Source organism: Saccopteryx leptura, chromosome 1 (genome assembly GCF_036850995.1).
Source record: "Saccopteryx leptura isolate mSacLep1 chromosome 1, mSacLep1_pri_phased_curated, whole genome shotgun sequence".
NCBI classification, from domain to species: domain Eukaryota; kingdom Metazoa; phylum Chordata; class Mammalia; order Chiroptera; family Emballonuridae; genus Saccopteryx; species Saccopteryx leptura.
The window spans coordinates 303,817,818-303,843,195 of record NC_089503.1 but is presented as its reverse complement, the minus strand read 5'-3'; the positions used below and the strand labels follow the sequence as shown (position 1 = coordinate 303,843,195).

Sequence of the window (25,378 nt, the reverse complement as noted above, 5' to 3'; positions counted from 1 at the left end):
ATCCACTGTTTCAACACCTGGTCAGGCCCGACCCGATCTTGATATTACACTGAATTCTACTGACATTATTCACACAAGAAGTTATAAATTTTTAAGGAAGTCATAATTTTTGAGCAGTTTTATATATAACCCAGGACCAAGCATTCAATTTTTTCAACTTTTGAAATCTGTTGAAGAGAAGGTGGAGTTTTGCCAAATAATGGGGATGAAAATCAATACTTATACACTTTTCTTTATATCACAACCGGCTCAGTACCCTTCCTGCTACTTTCCAGATAATTAAGCATCCCCATGCTACCTTGTTGCTGTACTGCTCTCCATCTGTGCAGCCGCATCCCCAGGATGCTGCAGACTGGGAGGAGGACAACCCCCAGGATGATGCCAAAAATCTCAGGCAGGGAGATGCCAGGGACAGGACCTGAGCCTAAATTGGTGTCAAAGGAAAGAATAGGGCCATGCATGAGTTTTTAGAGAGAGTCATTAGCCCAGGAGAACCCCCTTTATCCTGGACATCTCCCGATTCCTCAAAACCATAAAATCACCATTCAGATACAATGGGGCTTCTTGAACCCCAAGATGTGATTAACCCAGGTCCTGCCTAAGTTTTGTTAACCAGAACTGAATCTGGCTCTCAAGGACTTTTAGAAAATAGAAGCTTATAAAGCTTTGGAGCATTACAGATAACACAACTTTATAGGAATGTAAATAACTAAACATTAGGTCTTTCCTATACTGACATGATTACTTTTCCCCAAAATATGTAGATTCCATAGTACAGGCCCCTAAAAATACAGGTGTCTCTTCTTTCACAGAAGGTAAGGCAATAGCCTCTCCATGAGTCAGAGCACAGAAAAACAGGTGAGTCCAGGAAGTGCTTCTGGGTACAAACATACCCTCCTTAAATTCTAGCCAAATGTCCTGGTCGCCTCATCCACCAAAACACCTCTACTCACTACCAGAGAGCGAGAAAGGGAAAAAAAATTGATAGGGAAATGATAAGGTAGCTCCATGAAAATGAAAAATTATTAGAAAAGGATTATCAAAGTTTATGAACCATACAGAAAAAGACAAACATCATATGATCTCACTTATATGCAGGATCTAATGAACACAATGGACTGAAGAACAAAGTAGAAACAGAGGTAGGGCTACAAGGAACAGAAGGACAGCTGTCAGAGGGAAAGGGGATGAGGGAATGAGATCAAGGAAGGTGAAGGGACTGGCCAAATTATATAACATAACACATACAGCTAACAGGGCAGCAAGTCCCAGAAGAAAAGGGGGGAAGGAGGTAGAGAGGTGGGCAAGGGGGTAAATTGTGGGGCCAACAGGGGGTTGAGTGTGTTATATTGAGTAGGACACTTGAAACCCTGTTAATACAATACATTAAATTTTTTAATAAAAAAGTTTATGAGCCATACGATAAGAAGCAACAAAGAATGGAATAAAGAAATAAAGATTTCAAGGTGTACAGTTAGTGATGGTCAGTAATGTACACATAGCCAGAGGTAGGATGGAAGAGAAGATGCTTAGAAATGAGGAACTCAATGAACTGAGAGGCCAGGATTGTGGCCTTAGTTGCATTTAAAGGTGTTGAAGTAACCACCAAGGGTTCCAGGAGTACGACATGGGTGAGGAACCTGGTGAGCCCGGTGCTGCAGTCGTCAGTGGATGAGGGGGAGAGGCCAGAAGGTTGGATGATGACAGCAACCAATGGAAGTAGTGCAGGGTATTGCCTCTTGGTGTGAGTTTCAAAGTAGCCATATATTGAGAAGAAACACAGAAGAGGAATTGATGAAAATGACAGTTTAGAGCAAGGAGCATGCCTGTCCAAGTCTCAGCCCAGAGAAAAGCGTGTTGAAAGAGAAACACACAGCCTTCAGATGACGGGGAGATCAGTGTTTTCAAGGTAATGTCAGGTTTTGATCTGAACATGAAAGTTAAGGAACAAAGTAAACTAACAAACACACTGGGGAAGGTAAAAAACAAACAACCAACTTAGATTCTGCAATGCAAAATTCAGCCTCCCATGATCTGAGGACATGGGAAACTTCTGGCACAGTGAGTCAAGGAAGGGGAATTTCTCCCAGAAAAATACTCTGTTGCCTCCCTGCTACCTAGTTGCTCCTCACGTTCTTTCCTTCACTGAGTTGGCTAATTCTGTCAGAGATTCTACAGAACACGTCCCAAGAATTCAAACATTCTCCCCCACTCGTGGATGGTGGCACGGTACCTGCTGTAATGGTGGGCAATGTTTTTCTTTCACCTGGAGAGAAAAACCGGAGTTCTGAGCACAGGAATGGGGCAGACCACAGGGTAGCCACTTCTCCCCCTGAGCCCTGAAATCATCCCTCACCACAATATCAATCCCCCCAGCTCCTTCTTTTATAATCCAGGGCTATAGCACCTAGATGCTTTCTGAGTACAAACTCCCCATCCACCCCCAGCCCAGCCTTTGGCCCCCACTATCCCCTCCCCCCAGTCAGAGCTGACCCCACGCTCCCCCACTCACCAGAACACCTCACACCAGCATCCTCCTCGTGCTTGCAGTTGCTCTGTCCCCAGGGCTTCGCATGGCAGGCCCACAGGGAGGGCTCGCTGCCCCTGCACCACACCTCATCCAGCCAGATGCTCCCGTTTCCGGGGCCAAATGCCGCCCCCTGCAGGGCTTCCAAGGCAGAGCCACAGCCCAACTGCTGACACACCACCTCGGCCTCTGAGAGACTCCAGGAGTCACCACACACCGTGCCCCAGGAGCCATTGTGCCAAACCTCCACCCGCCCTGAGCACTTCGTGTCTCCATCGCTCAGTCGGAGCTTCTGTTTGTCTGAAAAGGCGGCAGCAGCTCCTGTTACCGCCCCTGGTGGGAGGAAGGAGCCCTGGGATCCAAGAGGGGAACAGGAGGGGCTGGTATACCTGTGCAGGGGGCAGCAGTGGGACAGCTCTTGCATCTCCTTCCTGCAGAAGCAGAGATCGGGGAAGCACAGGGTCAGGGAATGCTGGGCGTGGTCTTGCCCCACAACAAGATTATTCAAGGTCCTTGGTTCAGTCCAATGACAAGTTGAAAACACAAGTGTCATAATTAATCTAATGGACTGAGTTACTGAGACATTCACTAGAGCCTAAAGTCTATCACCTGCTGAAATTACCTGTTTATCACTCTTCACATTTCACAACAAATACACACACACACACACACACACACACACACACACACACACACACACCATACACCTGAATGAAAGCTCCCCTAGAGGAAAGACCTTGCATATCTTATTCACCTCCGTGTCCCTGCTATTAAGGCAGTGCCCGGCACATCGTATGCATTCATTCAATGAGTATACATTGAGAATCTTCTATAAATAATATGTTTAAGAACTTGATCAATATTTATTTAACGAAAAAATCATTGAGAATAATCCAGTGAAATATAATTCTTTTAAATCTTTTCTAATCAGTAAGATAATAAAGAAAATACAAATTAATATTAATGATTGAGAGTAATAAATAGTGGATATTAAAAACAAATAAGTCCAGAATCACATAAATAATTTATATTCAGTATTCCACTTATACTTTTTAAAGGGAAATCATACAAGATTGTAAACTTGCTTTATCGGTTTTTTTGTGTGTGAGATATGAACAAGCAAAGGAGATTACTATAGGGACAGGACATTTGTTAAAGACCAGGACAAGTAGAATTTAGAGAAAAATAGACAAGTAGCTAGTTAGTAAGACAAAAATGCCTGCATGAGACTTAACTAAATATACTAAGAATAACTATATTAAGAGGACACCAAGAACCAAAAGAACATATATAAGAATGGAAACCGAGATGACGTCAGAGTAATGGCGGGGTAGGAAGCGATACCAATAAATCTCCCCCAAAACTCAACAAGATCTTCAACCAGAAACAGAAAAACCTATACTTGGAGCTTCCAGATGCTTCGCAATACACCCAAAGGTATGATTGAGTGAAAAATTGGCTAAATATATAACCAAACCCCGAAGGAAATAGGGAGTAAGAAATGCTCCGCCTTCCTCACTAACCTAAACAGGGCGGCTTTCTCTGGTAACTGCGAATATAGAAACTGAGGCGGGCAAAGGGGGTGAATACATCCAGGCCGTGACACAAACGGCCGAACTAGGCTGTGGCACGGAGATCCAAGCCGAGGAAAATCTGATCCTGTGGCAACCCGGGCAATACAAACTAACACTCGCGCCAAACCCAAACAAAGAAAGACAAGCGGCGCGGCCATTTTACCCGGTCTCCTGGTCGGTGCGCAGTTAGTGGGCGAGAATTTCTTCCAAGGCCCCGAGAGTGGGTGCCCGTGTTGCCCCACAGAGAGGCAGGGTCAGAGGCCTTTCTGTGGGCCGAGGGCAGAGTCTCTGGGCAGCCCCAGCACCCTGGGAAAGCCACGCACGGGAGGGAGTGAGAACTAATTCCAATGGTGGGAATTTTCCGTGCTGGAGGGTGTTTCACTCAGAGGGAAACGCGGCCGGCCTCATATCCTGGTTTGCGCGCGCAGATAAGGAGTGAGCGATTCCTCCGAGTGCCTCGGCAGTGTGTGCCCGTGTTATCGCACAGAGGGGCAGAGTCAGGGGCCTTTGTGTGGGCCAAAGCAGAATCTCGGGCCGCCCCAGCGCCTTGCAAAAGCCGCGTACGGGGACGGAGCGAGACTCAATTCCAACGCTGCAACTTTTCCCTGCGGTTGGGGGTTTCACTCAGAGCATGAGACTGCTGGCCGGATATCCTGGTCGCAGACAGTGAGTGAGAGTTTCCTCCAAGCGCCCCGGAAGTGGGCGCCTGCTTGTATTACTGGACAGAGTGGCAGAGCCAGAGGTCTATGAGTGGGCGGAAAGCCCGCCTGATTATGCTAGCAGCTCTGACTGACTGAGCCTTACCCATAGCCCTGTGCTGAGTGGAAATAGAGTGGGGAGTTGCCAGCTCTTTGAGCCTCTTACTATCCAGGCAGAGGCAGCAGCAACCCCATAGCTGGATTATCAGGCTACTAATTGAGGAAGGAAAGACTAGGAGAAAGGCTCCAGGAACACGGACTCTCTCACTGTCGGAGCCTATAAAAGCTAATGAGCTTCGACTGCCAACGAGACTAAAGCACAATATATGACATTGCCATAGAGACTTATCAACTGCAAACCTCCACCTGAGCGTGCCAAAGGGGCAAAACCCGGGGTACAGAGTCACCGACCAGGAAGAGGGAGAGAAAAGAAAAAGCAAGAAGATAACCTCTCAAAATCAAGAATAATCTGCAGACGTTATAACCTATCCCATTTTATTATATTTGTTCGTTTGTTTCTCTTATCTTCATTCTTGATACTTTTTTTTTCCTCCTCCAATTTGGCCGATTAACTCTCTACCGGTCTTACTCTCTCCTCTCCTTGAACTACACTACCCATAAGTGTTACATCTCCCATTATCTTTTCTCTTCTCTTCCTTTCTCTCTATGAGGGTTGCACTCCAAAACCCTTAACACTCTCTCTCTCTCTCTCCTTTCTTTTTTCTTCTTTTAGTGGTTCCCTCTTTTTTTCTCTCTCTCTCTTTCTTTTCTCCCTCTATATTAGTTTCTTCCTTTCTCCTTTACATCTCCTCTCATTCAAACCTCAATAACAAACAAATTATCTTATCTGGGACTCAAACTTATGTTTGTGGCATTTTGGGGGGTTTTTACTTCACCTTTTTAACTCACTAGCAGTGCTCCTATCCCTGGCTCTCCATAATATCTAGTTCTTGTTCCACTAAATACAATAGTAATTTTTTAATTTGTCCCCCCATTTTTCCGTTTTCCTCTTAATCCTCTCATCATAACTCTTAGACAACCAACACCTAAAAGCAAATCATTTTATTCTTGACCCAAATTTTTTCCTTATTTGCTTTTTGTGGGTCCATACGCTCTTTTTTTTTTCTTTTTTTTTTGCCCCTTTATTACTTTTCCCCAATTCAGGCCCTCCATCACAGGCATTGTTTGTTATAATTCACAGTCCACCACAAGATTTTATCAAGAAAGAGGGGAGAGGAGAGGAGAGGAAAAAAGGAGGGGGGGAATAATTTTCTTTTTTTTTAAATTTTTATTTTATTTTATTTTTCTTTATTTCATTATTAATTTTTTTTTAAAAAAACAACTTTTTGATTTTTTATTTTTTTTATTATTTCTTAAACTTTTTATTCTTTATTAAATCTCATTAATACTATCAACAAAACCACCCTCAGATGCCATTAAGGAAGAGAAAATCGAATATCATGGATACAAAAGAAAGAGAGGTAACACAGCTAGATGAGGAAAAATCTATGGAGAAAAAATTTAATATATTGGAAACCTTGGAGCTAAATGACAGAGAATTCAAGATAGAAATCTTAAAAATCCTCCGAGATATACAAGAAAACACAGAAAGGCAATTTAGGGAGCTCAGAAAACAACTCAATGAACACAAAGAATATATGTCCAAGGAAATTGAAACTATAAAAACAAATCAAACAGAGATGAAAAACTCAATTCACGAGCTGAAAAACGAAGTAACAAGCTTAGCTAATAGAACAGGTCAGATAGAAGAGAGGATTAGTGAAATAGAAGACAAGCAACTTGAGGCACAACAGAGAGAAGAAGAAAGAGACTCAAAAATTAAAAAAAATGAGATAGCCCTACAAGAATTATCTGACTCCATCAAAAAGAATAACATAAGAATAATAGGTATATCAGAGGGAGAAGAGAGAGAAAATGGAATGGAGAACATACTCAAACAAATAATAGATGAGAACTTCCCAAGCCTGTGGAAAGAACTAAAGCCTCAAGTTCAAGAAGCAAACAGAACTCTGAGTTTTCTTAACCCCAACAAACCTACTCCAAGGCATATCATAATGAAATTGACACAAACCAACAGCAAAGAAAAAATTCTCAAGGCAGCCAGGGAAAAGAAGAATACAACATATAAAGGAAGGCCCATTAGATTATCATCAGATTTCTCAGCAGAAACTCTACAAGCTAGAAGAGAGTGGACCCCAATATTTAAAGTCTTGAAAGAGAGGAACTTTCAGCCACGAATACTATACCCATCAAAGCTTTCCTTTAAATATGAAGGAGAAATAAAAACATTCACAGATACAGAAAAGATGAGGGAATTTATCATCAGAAAACCCCCACTCCAGGAATTACTAAAGGGGGTTCTCCAATCAGATACAAAGAACAAAAAAAAAAAAACAGAGCCACAAGTAAAAGCTCCAAGAAGAACACAATAAAACCAAATTTAAACTGTGACAACAACAAAAAGAAAGAGGGGGAGAAGATGGAGATTAACAGTAGCAAAGGACGATGGAGTGCAAAAGTACTCACAAAATAGTTCGCTACAATGAACAGGGTAGGGACCCTTTTCATTACTCAAAGGTAACCACCATTGAAAAAACCACCACAGAAGCACATGAGATAAAAAAGATAGCAACAGAGGAAAGATGTATGGAATACAACCAAATAAAAACAAAAGAGAAAAACGAAAGAGAAGGATCAAACAAGACACAAAACTAACAGAAAGCAAGATATAAAATGGCAATAGGGAACTCACAAGTATCAATAATTACACTAAATGTAAACGGATTAAACTCACCAATAAAAAGGCACAGAGTAGCAGAATGGATTAAAAAAGAAAATCCAACTGTATGCTGCCTACAGGAAACTCATCTAAGTAACAAGGATAAAAACAAATTCAAAGTGAAAGGCTGGAAAACAATACTCCAAGCAAATAACATCCAAAAAAAAGCAGGTGTAGCAATACTCATATCGGATAATGCTGACTACAAGACAGGAAAAGTACTCAGAGACAAAAATGGCCATTTCATAATGGCTAAGGGGACACTGAATCAAGAAGACATAACAATTCTTAATATATATGCACCAAACCAAGGAGCACCAAAATATATAAGACAGCTACTTATTGATCTTAAAACAAAAACTGACAAAAATACAATCATACTTGGAGACCTCAATACACCGCTGACGGCTCTAGATCGGTCATCCAAACAGAGAATCAACAAAGACATAGTGGCCTTAAACAAAACACTAGAGCACCTGGATATGATAGACATCTACAGGACATTTCATCCCAAAGTGACTGAGTATACATTTTTCTCCAGTGTACATGGATCATTCTCAAGAATTGACCATATGCTGGGCCACAAAAACAACATCAGCAAATTCAGAAAAATTGAAGTTGTACCAAGCATATTTTCTGATCATAAAGCCTTGAAACTAGAATTCAACTGCAAAAAAGAGGAAAAAAATCCCACAAAAATGTGGAAACTAAACAACATACTTTTAAAAAATGAATGGGTCAAAGAAGAAATAAGTGCAGAGATCAAAAGATATATACAGACTAATGAAAATGACAATACGACATATCAGAATCTATGGGTTTCAGCAAAAGCAGTGATAAGAGGGAAGTTCATATCACTTCAGGCATATATGAACAAACAAGAGAGAGCCCAAGTGAACCACTTAACTTCCCACCTTAAGGAACTAGAAAAAGAAGAACAAAGACAACCCAAAACCAGCCGAAGAAAGGAGATAATAAAAATCAGAGCAGAAATAAATGAATTAGAGAACAGAAAAACTATAGAAAAAATTAATAGAACAAGGAGCTGGTTCTTTGAAAAGATCAACAAAATTGACAAACCCTTGGCAAGACTTACCAAGGAAAAAAGAGAAAGAACTCATATAAACAAAATCCAAAATGAAAGAGGAGAAATCACCACGGACACCGTAGATATACAAAGAATTATTGTAGAATACTATGAAAAACTTTATGCCACTAAATTCAACAACCTAGAAGAAATGGATAAATTCCTAGAAAAATACAACCTTCCTAGACTGAGTCAAGAAGAAGCAGAAAGCCTAAACAGACCTATCAGTAGAGAAGAAATAGAAAAAAACATTAAAAACCTCCCCAAAAATAAAAGTCCAGGCCCTGACGGCTATACCAGCGAATTTTATCAAACATTCAAAGAAGACTTGGTTCCTATTCTACTCAAAGTCTTCCAAAAAATTGAAGAAGAAGCAATACTTCCAAACACATTTTATGAGGCCAACATAACCCTCATACCAAAACCAGGCAAGGATGGCACAAAAAAAGAAAACTACAGACCAATATCTCTAATGAATACAGATGCTAAAATACTAAACAAAATACTAGCAAATCGAATACAACAACATATTAAAAAAAATAATACATCATGATCAAGTGGGATTCATCCCAGAATCTCAAGGATGGTTCAACATACGTAAAACGGTTAATGTAATACACCATATCAACAAAACAAAGAACAAAAACCACATGATCTTATCAATAGACGCAGAAAAGGCTTTCGATAAAATACAACACAATTTTATGTTTAAGACTCTCAACAAAATGGGTATAGAAGGAAAATATCTCAACATGATAAAGGCCATATATGATAAACCATCAGCTAACATCATATTAAATGGCACTAAACTGAAGGCTTTCCCCCTTAAATCAGGAACAAGACAGGGTTGTCCACTCTCTCCACTCTTATTTAATGTGGTACTAGAGGTTCTAGCCAGAGCAATCAGACAAGACAAAGAAATAAAAGGCATCCATATCAGAAAAGAAGAAGTAAAGGTATCACTTTTTGCAGATGATATGATACTATACATCGAAAACCCCAAAGAATCCACAAAAAGACTACTAGAAACAATAAGCCAATACAGTAAGGTTGCAGGATACAAAATTAACATACAGAAGTCAATAGCCTTTCTATATGCCAACAATGAAACAACTGAGAAGGAACTCAAAAGAATAATCCCCTTCACGACTGCAACAAAAAAAATAAAATACTTAGGAATAAACATAACAAAGAATGTAAAGGACTTATATAATGAAAACTATAAACCATTGTTAAGGGAAATCGAAAAAGATATAATGAGATGGAAGAATATACCTTGTTCTTGGCTAGGAAGAATAAATATAATCAAGATGGCCATATTACCCAAAGCAATATACAAATTTAATGCAATTCCCATCAACTTCCAATGACATTTTTTAAAGAAATAGAGCAAAAAATCATCAGATTTATATGGAACTATAAAAAACCCCGAATAGCCAAAGCAATCCTAAAGAAAAAGAATGAAGCTGGGGGCATTTCAATACCTGACTTCAAACTCTATTATAGGGCCACGACAATCAAAACAGCATGGTATTGGCAGAAAAATAGACACTCAGACCAATGGAACAGAATAGAAAGTCCAGAAATAAAACCACATATATATAGTCAAATAATTTTTGATAAAGGGGCCAACAACACACAATGGAGAAAAGAAAGCCTCTTCAATAAATGGTGCTGGGAAAACTGGAAAGCCACATGCAAAAGAATGAAACTGGACTACAGTCTCTCCCCCTGTACAAAAATTAACTCAAAATGGATCAAAGATCTAAACATAAGACCTGAAACAATTAAGTACATAGAAGAAGACATAGGTACTCAACTCAGGGACCTGGGTTTTAAAGAGCATTTTATGAATTTGACTCCAATGGCAAGAGAAGTGAAGGCAAAAATTAATGAATGGGACTACATCAGACTAAGAAGTTTTTGCTCAGCAAGAGAAACTGATAACAAAATAAACAGAAAGCCAACTAAATGGGAAATGATTTTTTCAAACGACAGCTCAGATAAGGGCCTAATATCCAAAATATACAAAGAACTCATAAAACTCAACAACAAACAAACAAACAATCCAATAAAAAAATGGGAAGAGGATATGAATAGACACTTCTCCCAGGAAGAAATACAAATGGCCAACAGATATATGAAAAGTTGCTCATCTTCTTTAGCTATTAGAGAAATGCAAATCAAAACAGCAATGAGATACCACCTCACACCTGTTCAATTAGCTGTTATTAGCAAGTCAGGTAATAGCAAATGTTGGAGAGGCTGTGGAGATAAAGGAACCCTCATACACTGTTGGTGGGAATGTAAAGTAGTACAACCATTATGGAAGAAAGTATGGTGGTTCCTCAGAAAACTGAAAATAGAACTACCTTATGACCCAGCAATCCCTCTACTGGGTATATATCCCCAAAACTCAGAAACATTGATACGTAAAGACACATGCAGCCCCATGTTCATTGCAGCATTGTTCACAGTGGCCAGGACATGGAAACAACCAAAAAGCCCATCAATAGATGACTGGATAAAGAAGATGTGGCACATATACACTATGGAATACTACTCAGCCATAAGAAATGATGACATCGGAACATTTACAGCAAAATGGTGGGATCTTGATAACATGATACGAAGCGAAATAAGTAAATCAGAAAAAACCAGGAACTGTATTATTCCATACGTAGGTGGGACATAATAGTGAAACTAAGAGACATTGATAAGAGTGTGGTGGTTACGGGGGGGAAGGGGGAATGGGAGAGGGATAGGGGGTGGGGAGGGGCACAAAGAAAACAAGATAGAAGGTGACAGAGGACAATCTGACTTTGGGTGGTGGGTATGCAACATAATTGAACGACAAGATAACCTGGACTTGTTATCTTTGAATATATGTATCCTGATTTATTGATGTCACCCCATTAAAAAAGTAAAATTATTATATAAAAAAAAAAAGAATGGAAACCAAAGGAAATAGACACATAAATTCAAACCAACATAAGAAAACAGAATTATACACGGTGCTTGACGTAGAATGTCAAAATTAGCATTATCTTTCCGTATTATCCCATCAAACCTCCTAACCTGTGCAGAGAACATCTCTGAAAATGATGGCAGGACTTCTCTTGACTGTTCACTTGAGGATCAAAAACCTCACTACCTCTCATTTATTGTGTTTGATTGTGGAAAATCATCATCAATATAAGCTCTTACAGTTTAATATCCTTTCAGTTCTTCATAAAAAGATGAATAAAGAGAGGCAAGAAAAGGAGTGAGCCTCTGCCTTTACAATATTGATTTCCCACAGCTGTGTATTTCAGGCAACTCCCAGCAAGTTGTCCAAGGTACACCTGGATGGGTGGGGCAGGGGGTGGGAGGGAGAGAAAACAAACCAAGAGGCAGGAAAGAGATGTTGAGGGAAGAGAAACACTATGAAAATGCAGAAGAAGGGGGAAGGGAGAGAGAGAGAGAGAGAGAGAGAGAGAGAGAGAGAGAGAGAGAGAGAGAGAGAGAGAAGAGAGGGAAGGAAAGAGGGAGAAGAGAAGGAAAAAAAAGAAACAGAAGCAAAGCAACCCTTGTCCTTATTCAGACTTCAAATATCTTAGAACGAGATTTGTGGGCTTTGTAAGCTGATTGATTTTGGAGCATCTTTGGGATGTGACTTTGGTTTAAAGGTCAAGCTCTTGGAAAATCCCAGCATCTTTTATCTAGATATAAAGGAGACCACTGAAAATAATTCAACCTAGAAAGTAATTTGACAATATCCTAACATTTGTGTGTGCGAGCACCTGCCTATCCTTTGACCTAATAATATCAACATTGGGAGTAATCCTATAGCAATAAACTCACTAGTATGTAGAGATACATGAAAGAGACATTTATCACAAAATTATTTGTACAGGGGGGAATTTGAAAAAAATTGGACTACCAATAAGCAAGCAAATGGTTATATGATCTGTAGTACCAACCTCTCATGTATGAAATATTTGCCATTGCTTAAATGTTATATCTACCTGGAGTAATGTCAATGATATATTGTTAAGTGACAAAAGCCAATTTAACAATAGTGTGTTTGATTAAATCTTAATTTTGTTAAAAACCAATAAAAAGATATCATCAACATAAATTATTTTATGTGTATATGAGTTTGAATATGCTTTAGTAAAAAATGGATGAATTTAGCAAATGGTACGTACTAGTTCATTAATCTTTATATCATAAAGCAAGCTAGTGGAAAGAACAGAAATTCTTTAGTGCCAAGCCTGGTACAAGCCCAGCAGGAGCAGGTGTAGCTGATTCAGAGAAGAGACAGAGACAGGCAAAAGGGGATATAAGGAAACGCTGGCTGGCCATCCTTCTTGCCTCCAGTGTTCTTTACCTATAATATGTTCATTCCTGGGGGAGCTTCACAGTGGCAAGATTCCCTTATGATACTTATAGTGGACCCAAACTTGCCTCCTTGTAACCTCCAACCATCAAGTAGGGCCCTACCCCCTGAGGCAGCTAATGGTGAGCCCCTCCCTCTTCCATGGGAAGTCCTTCTAAGTCTGAGGTCAACAACCAGGCTACATCTACTCTTGCATTTCTGTTCATTAGCCTAATTGCAGATTCCCTGTGACATGGTTTCTAGTTGCTTTTGCACATGACAAACATGCACCTAGACAATGAAATGTGCCAGCAGCACTTTTAACGGCAGTTCACCCTACTGTGGGTCAACAAATTCATCACCCTGGTAGTTAAAAGAAATATATTTCCAGCATTGGGTACAACACTCCTGAACCTCACTTCCAAATATTTGCCCTTCACAGTCTCATAAATATTATATGTATTTTCACTATTGCCTTAGTATTGTTTTACATGAAATTTTTTATTTTTGAATTGAATTATTGGGGTGACATTGGTTAATAAAATTATATAGGTTTCATGTGCACAATTTTATAATACATCATCTGCATATTGTATTGTGTGTTTACCACCCCAATTCAAGTCTTCTTCCATCACCACTCATCCCCTCATACCTTCTTTCACCTTCCACCACCCCCTTTCCCTCTTGTAATCCCCATACTATTATCTATATCCATGAATATTTTTTTTCTTAATTCCTCCATCTTTTTCACCAACCCCCAGTGCTCTGACAGCCATCAGTCTGTTCCCCATATCTATGAGTCTGTTTCTATTTTATTTGTTAGTTTATTTTGTTCACTGGTTTCCACATAAGTGAAATCAGTTGGTAGTTGTCTTTCTCTGACTGGCTTGTTTCACTTAGCATAATACTCTCCAGGTCCATCCATGCAGTGGCAAAGGTTTCCTTGATATTTTAATCTCTGGTATCCACTCACACACTCCACCTTCAAAAGAGTTCTAGTTAACACAATCAGTGATGTACAGTGACTTTAATCTAATGGGCACATTTCAGTTCTCATCTATCTAATGTCCTAGTAGTATTTAACACATAGGACTGTTCCCCTTTCATTGAAATTTATTTTTTAACCTGACTTTCAAACACAGTATTTTCTGCATTACTATTTCTCTGTTAGCTTTGTATCAGACTCTATGTCAGTTCATAGAGTGCTCTATCAGCTTTTAAACTTTAATGTTCCTTGAATTCTATACTAGGAATATTTATGTTCCTAGTGATCACATTCACTCTGATCTAAGCATTTCTATGGTAACTTCTAAAGTTATATCTCCCACCCAGATTTCCATTCCAACCTCAAATTGCATACTTCTAAATGCCTAATGACTTCTCACCTGAGTCTTCTTATCTACTTTGAATGTAACATATCTACATATCTATCCTGAGCCTATAGATTTCTTCCCATATGCTTCTGTGTTTCCCATATAGATAAAAGGCACTGCCATACCTCTAGCAGTCAACCTTGACACCTCCAAGCTATTTCAAGTCACCATGTACAATAATCCTTTGTCTATCCTGTCCTCAAAGGATGTTCTCTTAATGCAAAACTGATTAATTTGCTCTTCAGTTTAAAAAACTTTCAATTGCTTTTGATTACACCATCATAAATGTCTCTCAGATTTTGACCATACAGCCCAATAAAAACAGAATAGCAACATGAGGTGTGTTCTTCTCCTGCCATTTCATTAGTTCAGTACAAGCAAAGAGTAGTTAGGTAGTTGACTTTAACCGTTCTCGTGTGTGCCAGTGAAGGCTGACAAGGACAAGGCAAAGGAGTTGAGTGTCGTTAAAGAGAATGATTATAATGTTGGCTCATCTAATTAGGCTAAGAAAAAAATGTGAAGACAAAGAGAAAACACATTGATAGGGAAATGATAGTGTACTCCATAAGGATGAAAAATTATTGGAAAATGATCATTAAAGTTTATGAGCTATAGGATAAGAAGCAATGATAAAAGTATAGAATAAAGAGATCAAGATTTCAAGGTGTAGTTAGTGATGGTCAGTAGTGTACACATACCAGAGGTAGGATGGAAGAGAAGATGCTTAAAAATGAGGAACTCAATGAACTGAGAGGCCAGGATTGTGGCCTTAGTTGCATTTAAAGGTGTTGAAGTAACCACCAAGGGTTCCAGGAGTACGACATGGGTGAGGAACCTGGTGAGCCCGGTGCTGCAGTTGTCAGTGGACGAGGGGAGAGGCCAGAAGGTTGGATGATGACAGCAACCAATGGAAGTAGTGCAGGGTATTGCCTCTTGGTGTGAATTTCAAAGTAGCCATATGTTGAGAAGAAACACAGAAGAGGAATTAATGAAAATGACAGCTGAGAGCAAGGAGCAGGCCTGTCCAAGTCTCAGCCCAGAGAAAAGCGTGTTGAAAGAGAAACACACAGCCTTCAAATGACAGGGAGATCAGTGTTTTTAGGGTATTGTCAGGTTTTGATCTGAACATGAAAGTTAAGGAACAAAGTAAACTAACAAACACACTGGGGAAGGTAAAAAAAACAACAACAACAAAGAAACAACTTAGATTCTGCAATGCAAAATTCAGCCTCCCATGATCTGAGGACATGGGAAACTTCTGGCACAGCGAGTCAAGGGAGGGGAATTTCTCCCAGGAAAATACCCTGTTGACTCCCTGCCACCCAGTCGCTCCTCATGCTCTTTCCTTTACTGAGTTGGCTAATTCTGTCACAGATTCTATAGAACATGTCCCAAGAATTCAAACATTCTCCCCCACTCGTGGATGGTGGCACTGTACCTGCTGTAGTGGTGGGCAATGTTGTTCTTTCACCTGGAGAGAAAAACCGGAGTTCTGAGCACAGGAATGGGGCAGACCACAGGGTAGCCACTTCTCCCCCTGAGCCCTGAAATCATCCCTCACCACAATATCAATCCCCCCAGCTCCTTCTTTTTGGATCCAGGGCTACAGCATCTAGATGCTTTCTGGGTACAAACTCCCCATCCACCCCCTGCCCAGCCCTTGGCCCCCACTATCCCCTCCCCCCAGTCAGAGCTGACCCCACGCTCCCCCACTCACCAGAACACCTCACACCAGCATCCTCCTCGTGCTTGCAGTTGCTCTGTCCCCAGGGCTTCGCATGGCAGGCCCACAGGGAAGGCTCGCTGCCCCTGCACCACACCTCATCCAGCCAGATGCTCCCGTTTCCGGGGCCAAATGCCGCCCCCTGCAGGGCTTCCAAGGCAGAGCCACAGCCCAGCTGCTGACACACCACCTCGGCCTCTGACAGGCTCCAGGAGTCATCACACACCGTGCCCCAGGAGCCATTGTGCCAAACCTCCACTCTCCCTGAGCACTTCGTGTCTCCATCGCTCAGTCGGAGCTTCTGTTTGTCTGAAAAGGCGGCAGCAGCTCCTGTTACCGCCCCTGGTGGGAGGAAGGAGCCCTGGGATCCAAAAAGGGAGCAGGAGGGGCTGGTATACCTGTGCAGGGGGCAGCAGTGGGACAGCTCTTGGGTCTCCTTCCTGCAGAAGCAGACATTGGGGAAGCACCGGGTCAGGGACGGTTGGGTGTGGTCTTGCCCCACAACAAGATTATTCAAGGTCCTTGGTTCAGTCCAGTGACAAGTTGAAAACACAAGTGTCATAATTAATCTAATGGACTGAGTTACTGAGACATTCACTAGAGCCTAAAGTCTATCACCTACTGAAATTACTTTACTTATCACTCTCGACATTTCACAACAAATACAAACAAACACACATCCCATACACCTGAGTGGAAACTCCCTCAAAGGTGGACTTTGCATATCATTTTTTTATTTTTATTTTTTGTATTTTTCTGAAGTGAGAAGCGGGGAGACAGAGTCTCCCGTATGTAGCCGACTGGCATGCCACCAGGAGACAATGCTCTGCCCATCTGGGGCGTTGCTCCGTTGCAACCTGAGTCATTCAAGTGCGTGAGGTGGAGGCCATAGCCTTCCTTAGCACCTGGGCCAAATTTGTTCCAATGGAGCCCTGGCTGCGTAAGGGGAAGAGAAAGATAGAGAAAAAGGAGAGGGGGAAGGGTGAAGAAGCAGATGGGCACTTCTCTTGTGTGCTCTAGCCGGGAATTGAACCCAGGACTTCCAAATGCTGGGCCAACATTCTGCCACTGAGTGAACCAGCCAGGGCAGGACATTGCGTATCTTATTCACCTCTGTGTTTCTGCTATTAAGACAGTGCCTGGCACATTGTATGCATTCTTTCAATAAGTATACCTTGAAAATCTATAAATACCATATATAGGTCTTGATCAATATTTATTTAATAAATGAATAAAATCTAGTGAAATATAATTATTTAAAATTCTTGCTAATCAGTAAGATAATAAAAGAAATAGTTTAACTAGGCTGTGGCACAATGGATAGAGCTTCGGCCTGGGATACTGAGGACCCAGATTCGAAACCCTGAGGTCACAGGCTTGAGCACAGGCTCACCAGCTTGAGCATGGTGTTGCTGGCTTGAGTGTGGGATCATAGACATGATCCCATGGTTACTGGCTTGAGAAAGGGGTCACTGGCTCTGCTGGTGATCCCCACCCCCACCCCGGTCAAGGCACATATGAGAAAGCAATCAATGAACAACTAAGGTGGTACAAAGAAGAACTGATGTTTCTCATCTCTCTTTCTGCCTGTCTGTCCTTCTTTCTTCTCTCTCTCTGTCTCTGTCTCTCTATCTCTCTAGCTAAAAAGAAAAGAAAAAAAGACGGCTTGTGATAATAAATACTCCCATATAATTAGTCCATAAGCACAGAATTAATTTATTCAATATTTCACTTATATAATTTGTAGTGAAAATTATAAACCAGATTTAAAACTATATACTTTTTTATCATTCAATATGATGTGAGCAAGCAAAATAACAAGAGTAAGAGGAAACTCTTAAGAGAGGGCATATGCAGAATAGGAAAAGTAGGATTCAGAGAACGACAGGTGAACATATACCTAGATAGAAAGACAGAAATGTCTGCATCAGACTCAAATAAATTTACTAACAAAAAATATATTGAGAGGACACAGAGAAAACAAATAAAAGACTAAAAAATACATAAAAGAATTGAAACAAAGAAATAAACACAAAACAATAGAAGAAAACATATGTTCATGGCACTTGTAAAAATATCAGAATCTGCATATCTTTTCTACATCATCCTATCACACCTTGACCCTCTGCACAGAACATCTTAGAAAATTATGGCATGAGCTCTGTGTGGGCTGCTTGCTCACCATCAAGGTTAGAGACTTCATTACCTCTCAATTCGCCATATTTTACTGTAGGAAAAATAGTGTTAACAGAAGGTCTTAGAGTTTAATATACATGGTAGGCAAAAGTAGGTTTACAGTTGTGAGTATGTAAACATTTATTCTTGTATTATTAATTAATTATTGTATTATTTATTTGTTTTACAGCTGTAAACCAACTTTTGCCAACCCCTGTATCTTTGGTTTTCAACAGGGAAAAGACAAAGAGGTGAGGCAAGAGAGGCAAGGAAGGGAATGAGCCTCTGCCTATGAAGGATCTCTCGCCATAATCTTCCCAGTAGTGAATTTTAGGCCACTCCCAGCATATTGTTAAAGGAAGACCAGAATAGGGTGTATATACTTGTGTGTGTGTGTGTGTGTGAGAGAGAGAGAGAGAGAGAGAGAGAGAGAGAAAGACACACACACACACACACACACACACACACACACACACACACACACACAGATTGGTGGAGTCTTTGGGAAATTATAATATAAGGTCAGGAGGAAGAAGTTTGTCACCAGAAGAAGGGCCCTCATCCTATAGTAATAGACTCACTCAGTATGTAGAGATACAGGTGTAAAATTTTAATTACAAAATTGTTGGTGAGGGGGTAAGATTAAAAACAATTATACTATCAACAAATAGGCAAACTATAGTACTAGCCTGTTATGAATGAAATATTTGCTGTTGTTCTCAAATAAGTTAGATTTACTGGGAGGGATACTGGATATACTGTTAAGTAATAAAAGCCAATATAAGAATAATGTGTATGATATAATCCTACTATTGTAAAAAATACACCATCAAATAAACTCATTTATGGTTATAAGAGTTGGATATGTTTTATAAAATAGAGGAATTTGGAAAATAAAATGGTTCATTATTCCTATGGACACTGCATACACATGTTTGGAGAAGAAATTTTAATATGTGATTTATTTCTCTTTTTACATTTTACATATTTCCTTGATTACAACAAATAAGTAATATTTTCATAATTTAAGTGAAAGAAAAAATATTGGCCTTTCTGTAAGCATAAAACAAATTAGTGGAAAGAACACAAATTCTCTATAGCCCAGCAGGAGCAGGTGTGGCTGCTTCAGAGAAGAGACAGAGACAGGCAAAAGGGGATATAAGGAAAGGCTGGCTGGCCATCCTTCTTGCCTCCAGCGTTCTTTTTCCTATAATAGTGTTCATTCCCTGGGGGAGCTTCACAGTAGAAAGATTCTATTATGATACTTGTACTTATAGTGGACCCAAACTTGCCTCCTTGTAACCTCTATCTGTCAAGTCAGGGCCCTGCTCCCTGGAGCAGCTCTTGGTGAGCCCCTCCTTCTTCCATGGAAAGTCCTTCAGAGTCTGAGGTCAATGACCAGGCTACATCTACTATGGCATTTTTGCTCTTAGCCTAATTGGAGACTCCCTATGACATGGTTTCTAGTTGTTTTTGCACATGGCACACATGCACCTAGACAATGAAATGTGCCAGCAGCACTTCTACAGGCAGTTCACCCTACTGTAGGTCAACAAATTCATCACCCTGGTAGTTAAAAGAAATTTATTCCCAGCACTGGATACAACACTCCAGCACCTTGCACCTCTCTCCTTCACCCTCTTTCTGCTCTGCCTAATGGAATTTTCTCAGTATCTCAAATATACCACACCCTGTCCCAGCTCAGTATTTACAATGACCAAAATGATTTTTCCACTTTCTTCTTTTAAGGAACTCTTACTCATCCTTTGGGAGTCCATTTAATATAACCTGGGTATTTTTTTGCCCAAATTACATACTTCCAAGCACTTTCTCATTCTTCATGACACTTGAAATTTCTGCCTCATGGGAGTTTTCAGCACAGGATCGTATGCTCTATGAGACCAGTGACTATATTTTTCTCTGCTCTGTGCTCTTACCTAATGTATAGATCTGTACCTACAGGTACTCAACTACTATCAGCCAACAGACTGACTTGAGAAGTAGTCTAAGTGGTATAGATGCATCTCAGAGTAAAATACCATGAGTCAAGGAGACCGAGCAATCAGGATTGATTCTCTGCTTGGCCCCTTACTTACTTCAAGGTGCTTGGCATATTTTTTAACCACTCCTTAGAAAATTAGAAATTCCTTAGAAAGTTGATCAGAGTGTTACTCATGCTGCCCACATGTTTTTTTTTCCAATCTCTCTGGTATTTTTCACATAAACTGCTATAAGCACAGGTTTTTAATTTTTTTTTAAACAAGATTGCACATGTGGATTAAATCATCTCATCCAACTTCATTTTGTAACACTCATCTTAAATTCACCTCTTGGATTTGAAGATATAAGTCTCGCTAACAACCCATCCTACATAGAAACAGACAGTAACTCACCTGCACATGTGATATAAGCTTCATCACTTTGACGGCATGAATTATATTTCCAAGGATCAGAAGGACACTGCCAGAGAGACCTATCAGTGTTCCGACACTGGATTCCATCCACCCACCGGGGCCTCGAACCTTCCCTGAAATTAACAGAAGAGTCAAGGGTCCCACTGTCCCCACAGCCAAGGTGTCTGCAGATCGTGGATAAGGTCGTGGCTTCCATGGGGCTGCGGCAGACGCTGCCCCAGGTCCCGTTGTAGAAAACTTCCAGCCACCCAGCACACTCCTGGTCTTCGCTCACCATCCTGAGGGCCAGGAACTCTAAACGTGAAAGAAGGGAAGACAGGGCACAGTGAGCATCCCGCTCAACGCTCTGCGTTTTCTCTCTCCCAGCAGCTGTGAACACTTGTTGCTGACTCTGCTGAGGAGATGCCCACTAAGTGGCAAGACTGAAATTTGTGTCTCTTTCCCTGACTTTGTACATTGGTGTTTGTCTACTTCTAGCACAATGATGTAGTGGAATATGAACAGAAAGAAACACCAACCCGGGTCCTCTGCCGGGAGGGAAAGCTGAGTGCTGTTTCCTGACTTAACTTCCGACAGAGTATGTGAACGGGCTTGTGGATAGTGGGTGGTGATCAGAATAATGGGTCCCCAGAGATCTCCACATCCTAGCCCGTGGAACCGGTGAAGTATTACCTTTTATGGCTAAAGGGACTCTATAGTTAACTGCTAAGATAAGGACTTTTGGATGGAGAGATTCACCTGGGATATGGATTAACCAGGTGAACCCAGTCTAATCACATCTTTAGACCCGTTGTCCTTAAATATACAAACGTTCCCAGCTTCCGTTCAGAGGGAGATATGACTAAGGAAGAAAGGTCAGAGGGAGGCAAGGTAGTGTGTCTGAAGAAAAAGACAGGGAGCTAGGAGTGAAGTTATGCACACCTCCTCTAGAAACTAGAAAAGGCAGGGTAAAGAAACCTTCCCCAGAGCCTCCAGGAAGAATGCAGCCCAGTGAGACCCTTTTCAGACTTCTAACCTACAGAATCATAAAATAGAAAATCTGTGTTGTTTTAAACCACTCAATTTATGATAATTCATTACATCAGTAGGATCTGAAGATCTTACTAAAGGGCAATTGCAGAGTGAGTTCTGCTTTCAACCGAAGCTGTGTAAGAAACGGCTGTGTCAGGAGACGTTGCTGAGAAAGAGGCACGAGCCTCAGGGGCTGCGGAGGACACCGGAGCGCCATCTCCACAGCTGCCAGAATGACGGGCACCATGGAAGGAAGCTTCCTTCTCCTCTGGCCCTTTCAGCAACGTCCCCTCAGGGTTCCGATTCCCACCCTCCAGGGCCCCACCTGCTCCCCCCCAGCCTGTGGACAATGTGCAGCGCAGACCTGAGCAGATGACCCCTGCGTCCTCCTTGTGCCTGCAGTTGTGCTGTCCCCAGCCCCGGGAAGGGCACTGCCACACGCGGGACTCCTTTCCTGCGCAGTTCACGTCATCCAGCCAGATGTGTCCTGATCCCTCCCCGAAGTGAGCAGAGACCGTGGCATTGAGGGCATCTCCACAGCCCAGCTGTGTGCACACCACCCGGGCATCGTTCAGGTCCCAGCTGTCATCACAGATGGTGCCCCAGGACCCCTGGTGAAGGACCTCCACTCTGCCGGCGCAGCGACCGCCCCCGTCCACCAGGCGGAGCTGTCTGCTGTCTGAGGAGAGAGAGGCCAGTGGGGCATTTACACAGGGAAAGAGAAGGGTTCCTGGTGCTGTGGGGCCCCTCACCTGAGCAGTTGGCAGCGCCCTCTTCTGAGGCTGCAGAGCCAGGTGGTTCAGACATGGGGTCACACTCGAGCAACACGTGAGTCTGGTTTCCTACAGAAACAGAGAGGGAATCGGGTTGAAGAGCAGGAAATTGAATTGAACTACCTAATAAACCCAGTGATTGCATCTGAAATGAAAGCTGTAAAATAGCAGCCATGTTATTATAATATTAGATTTCACCTTCTTTCTGGACAGTTCTGCTCTGACAATGCCAAGTTTTATTTTAAGCCAGGCATTGCATGAAAAATGAGTTTAGACTACTGGAGTGTGTCAATATCGTCTGAAAGTCTTTTAGAGCTACCAAGGCAGTGGGAATTTGAGGAACCCAGCTGTCAGAGAGAAGTTAAGGGCTCAGGTGAGCCTCTTACCCTTTGAGACTTTTGTCAATTCAAAGATTATAGCTGAGACTCTGAAAAGCTCAGCAGAGTTTGTCCAGACTCACAGGGTTTGGGGAAATCAAAGTATAACTCAGAGTGCGCCATGGAGGACCAGCCTTGTTAACCAGAACCCTTGTACCATAGAAAGAAAAGTGAACTAAAGGTAGTCCTCACAAAAATGGACGCTTGGCTTCTAATAACTTCACTTTCTTTTAAATGAGGTGATCCACCCTCTCTGTCAGATACTTAGAGGAAGCAAAATAAAATGCTTTCTAAAGGATTTCTACATTTTTTTTAATCTACAGTGTCCGTCATTAAGAAAATTCCCATATAAAAAAGATCTGATGAAAAATCAAGATGAAAACGGTTATATTAGAGACATTTTTCACAGGGCATCTAAATTGGAGTTACCTGACAAGGAGTTTAAATAACTATGATTAAAATGCACGTAGAATTAAGTGACAAAATGCATATTTGGCAGAGAAATTACAACAAAAAGAATATTAAATTTCTAAGGCTTAAAAAGTTGGTGGAACTCAAAGAAGGAGCATGATAACATAGTAGATCAACGTGTGGTAGAAATACCAAACCAGAAGACCAGAGGGAATATATAGAATGAATGCAGAGTGGAAAAAAATAGGAAATATAAAAAGGGTCACAAGAGATATAGTGAAAAGGTCTAACCTCTTTTTATCCTAAGTCTTAGATCTATAAAACAACAATGGACAGAACTAAAAGTAGAAATTAGAAAATGAACAAATACACAAAATCTTTGGTATTGCATCCTTTAAGAAGTGAGGTCCATGTCTCCTTAACTTGACTTTGTTTTTTAAATTAATTTTAATTTGTTGTGTTAACATGGATTCAAGTGTCCCACTCAATGTAACACCCCACCTCCCACCCCCGTGTCCCCCATTATACCCCCCTTTATCCCCCTCCCTATGACTCCCTCCCCCCTTTCCACTGGGATTCCTTAACTTGATCTTAACTGACCCTCCCTCTCAACACTGCTTAATTCTCAGCACTAGGTCAGAAAATTTGTGCAGTGTCCCCATGATTCATTTGGGATATTTGCTTTAAGAGAAGTCTGGCTCTGTTGAGACTATCATGTTGGAGAGGCCACAGGCAGGTGGCCTTGTCAAGCTGAACTACCAGGTGTTATCTGTGTAAGGGAGCCATCTGGATTTCCAGTTCAGTCAGGCCTTCAGAGGACTTTAGCCCCAGATGACAGGGAAGGCACATAAGAGACCCCAAGATAAAACTGCCAAGTTGAGTCTTTCTCAAGTTTCTGACCCAGGAACTCATGAGCAAAATGGAATGTATTATTTGTTTTCAGTTGTGAAGGTTTTTGGGAAGATTTATTGGGTAGCATTAGTAACCAGGACACTTACCATGTTATACAGAAATGCTACCCTACCACTAAACAAAAAGAGAAATGTTTGTCTTTAACTAACTTCTGTTGAAGAGAATTGAAAATATTTGCACAAGAACTTGTACATGAATGTTGATAACATTTTACTTCATAGCAACCCCAAACATATTCGATTTTGGGAGGGGGGCACCAAGGCAGCAGGACTTTGAAGGGCTTTAGGGAGACTACTGGCAGATTTATGGGCTTTGAAGATGCTGTGGTGAGGGCAGGGTTTCTGTAATTTAGAAAAACAAAATAAAAACACCAGTCTCAGTAACTAATGGAGCAAGCCAACAAAAACAATCAGTAGGTATTTAAAATATATAATGTATGATTTGCCTGACCAGTGGTGGCACAGTGGATAGAGCTTTGACCTGGAATGCTGAGGTCATCAGTTCAAATCTCTGAGGTGGCTGGCTAGAGTGTGGGCTCATCAGAATATGAGGGTCTTGGCCCTGGCCAGTTGGCTCAGCGGTGGAGCGTCGGCCTGGCGTGCGGGGGACCTGGGTTCGATTCCCGGCCAGGGCACATGGGAGAGACGCCCATTTGCTTTTCTCCCCCTCCCCCCCTCCTTCCTCTCTGTCTCTCTCTTCCCCTCCCGCAGCCGAGGCTCCATTGGAGCGGGGATGGCCCATGCGCTGGGGATGGCTCCTTGGCCTCTGCCCCAGGTGCTGGAGTGGCTCTGGTTGCGGCAGAGCGACGCCCCTCTGGGGCGGAGCGTCGCCCCTGGTGGGCATGCCGGGTGGATCCTGGTCGGGCACATCGGGGGTCTGTCTGACTGTCTTTCCCCGTTTCCAGCTTTGGAAAAATACAAAAAAAAAAAAAAAAAAAAAAAAGAATACGAGGGTCTCTCCCACCTTAAAACAAAAGATACACATAGACTTAAAGTAAAGGGATGGAAAAAATATTTCATGCAAGTGGAAATAAAAAAAATAGCTGGGGTAGCAATACTTATATCTGACAAAATAGACTTTAAAACGAAGGCTATAGTAAGGAATAAAGAAGGTCACTACATAATGATAAAGGGAGCAATCCAACAGAAGGATATAACCATTAT

General features: G+C 41.4%; 1 protein-coding gene across 1 annotated transcript in view; it reads right to left on the bottom strand.

Moving 5' to 3' along the window:
- Positions 1–25,378, bottom strand: part of LOC136388388 (antigen WC1.1-like) — a 55,263-nt gene that overhangs the window by 3,656 nt on the left and 26,229 nt on the right. The window contains 6 exon segments of the mRNA XM_066360269.1: positions 299–424; positions 15,858–15,890; positions 16,137–16,451; positions 16,541–16,582; positions 20,711–21,025; positions 22,495–22,584. Of these exon segments, the coding sequence (XP_066216366.1) occupies positions 299–424; positions 15,858–15,890; positions 16,137–16,451; positions 16,541–16,582; positions 20,711–21,025; positions 22,495–22,584 (921 nt within the window).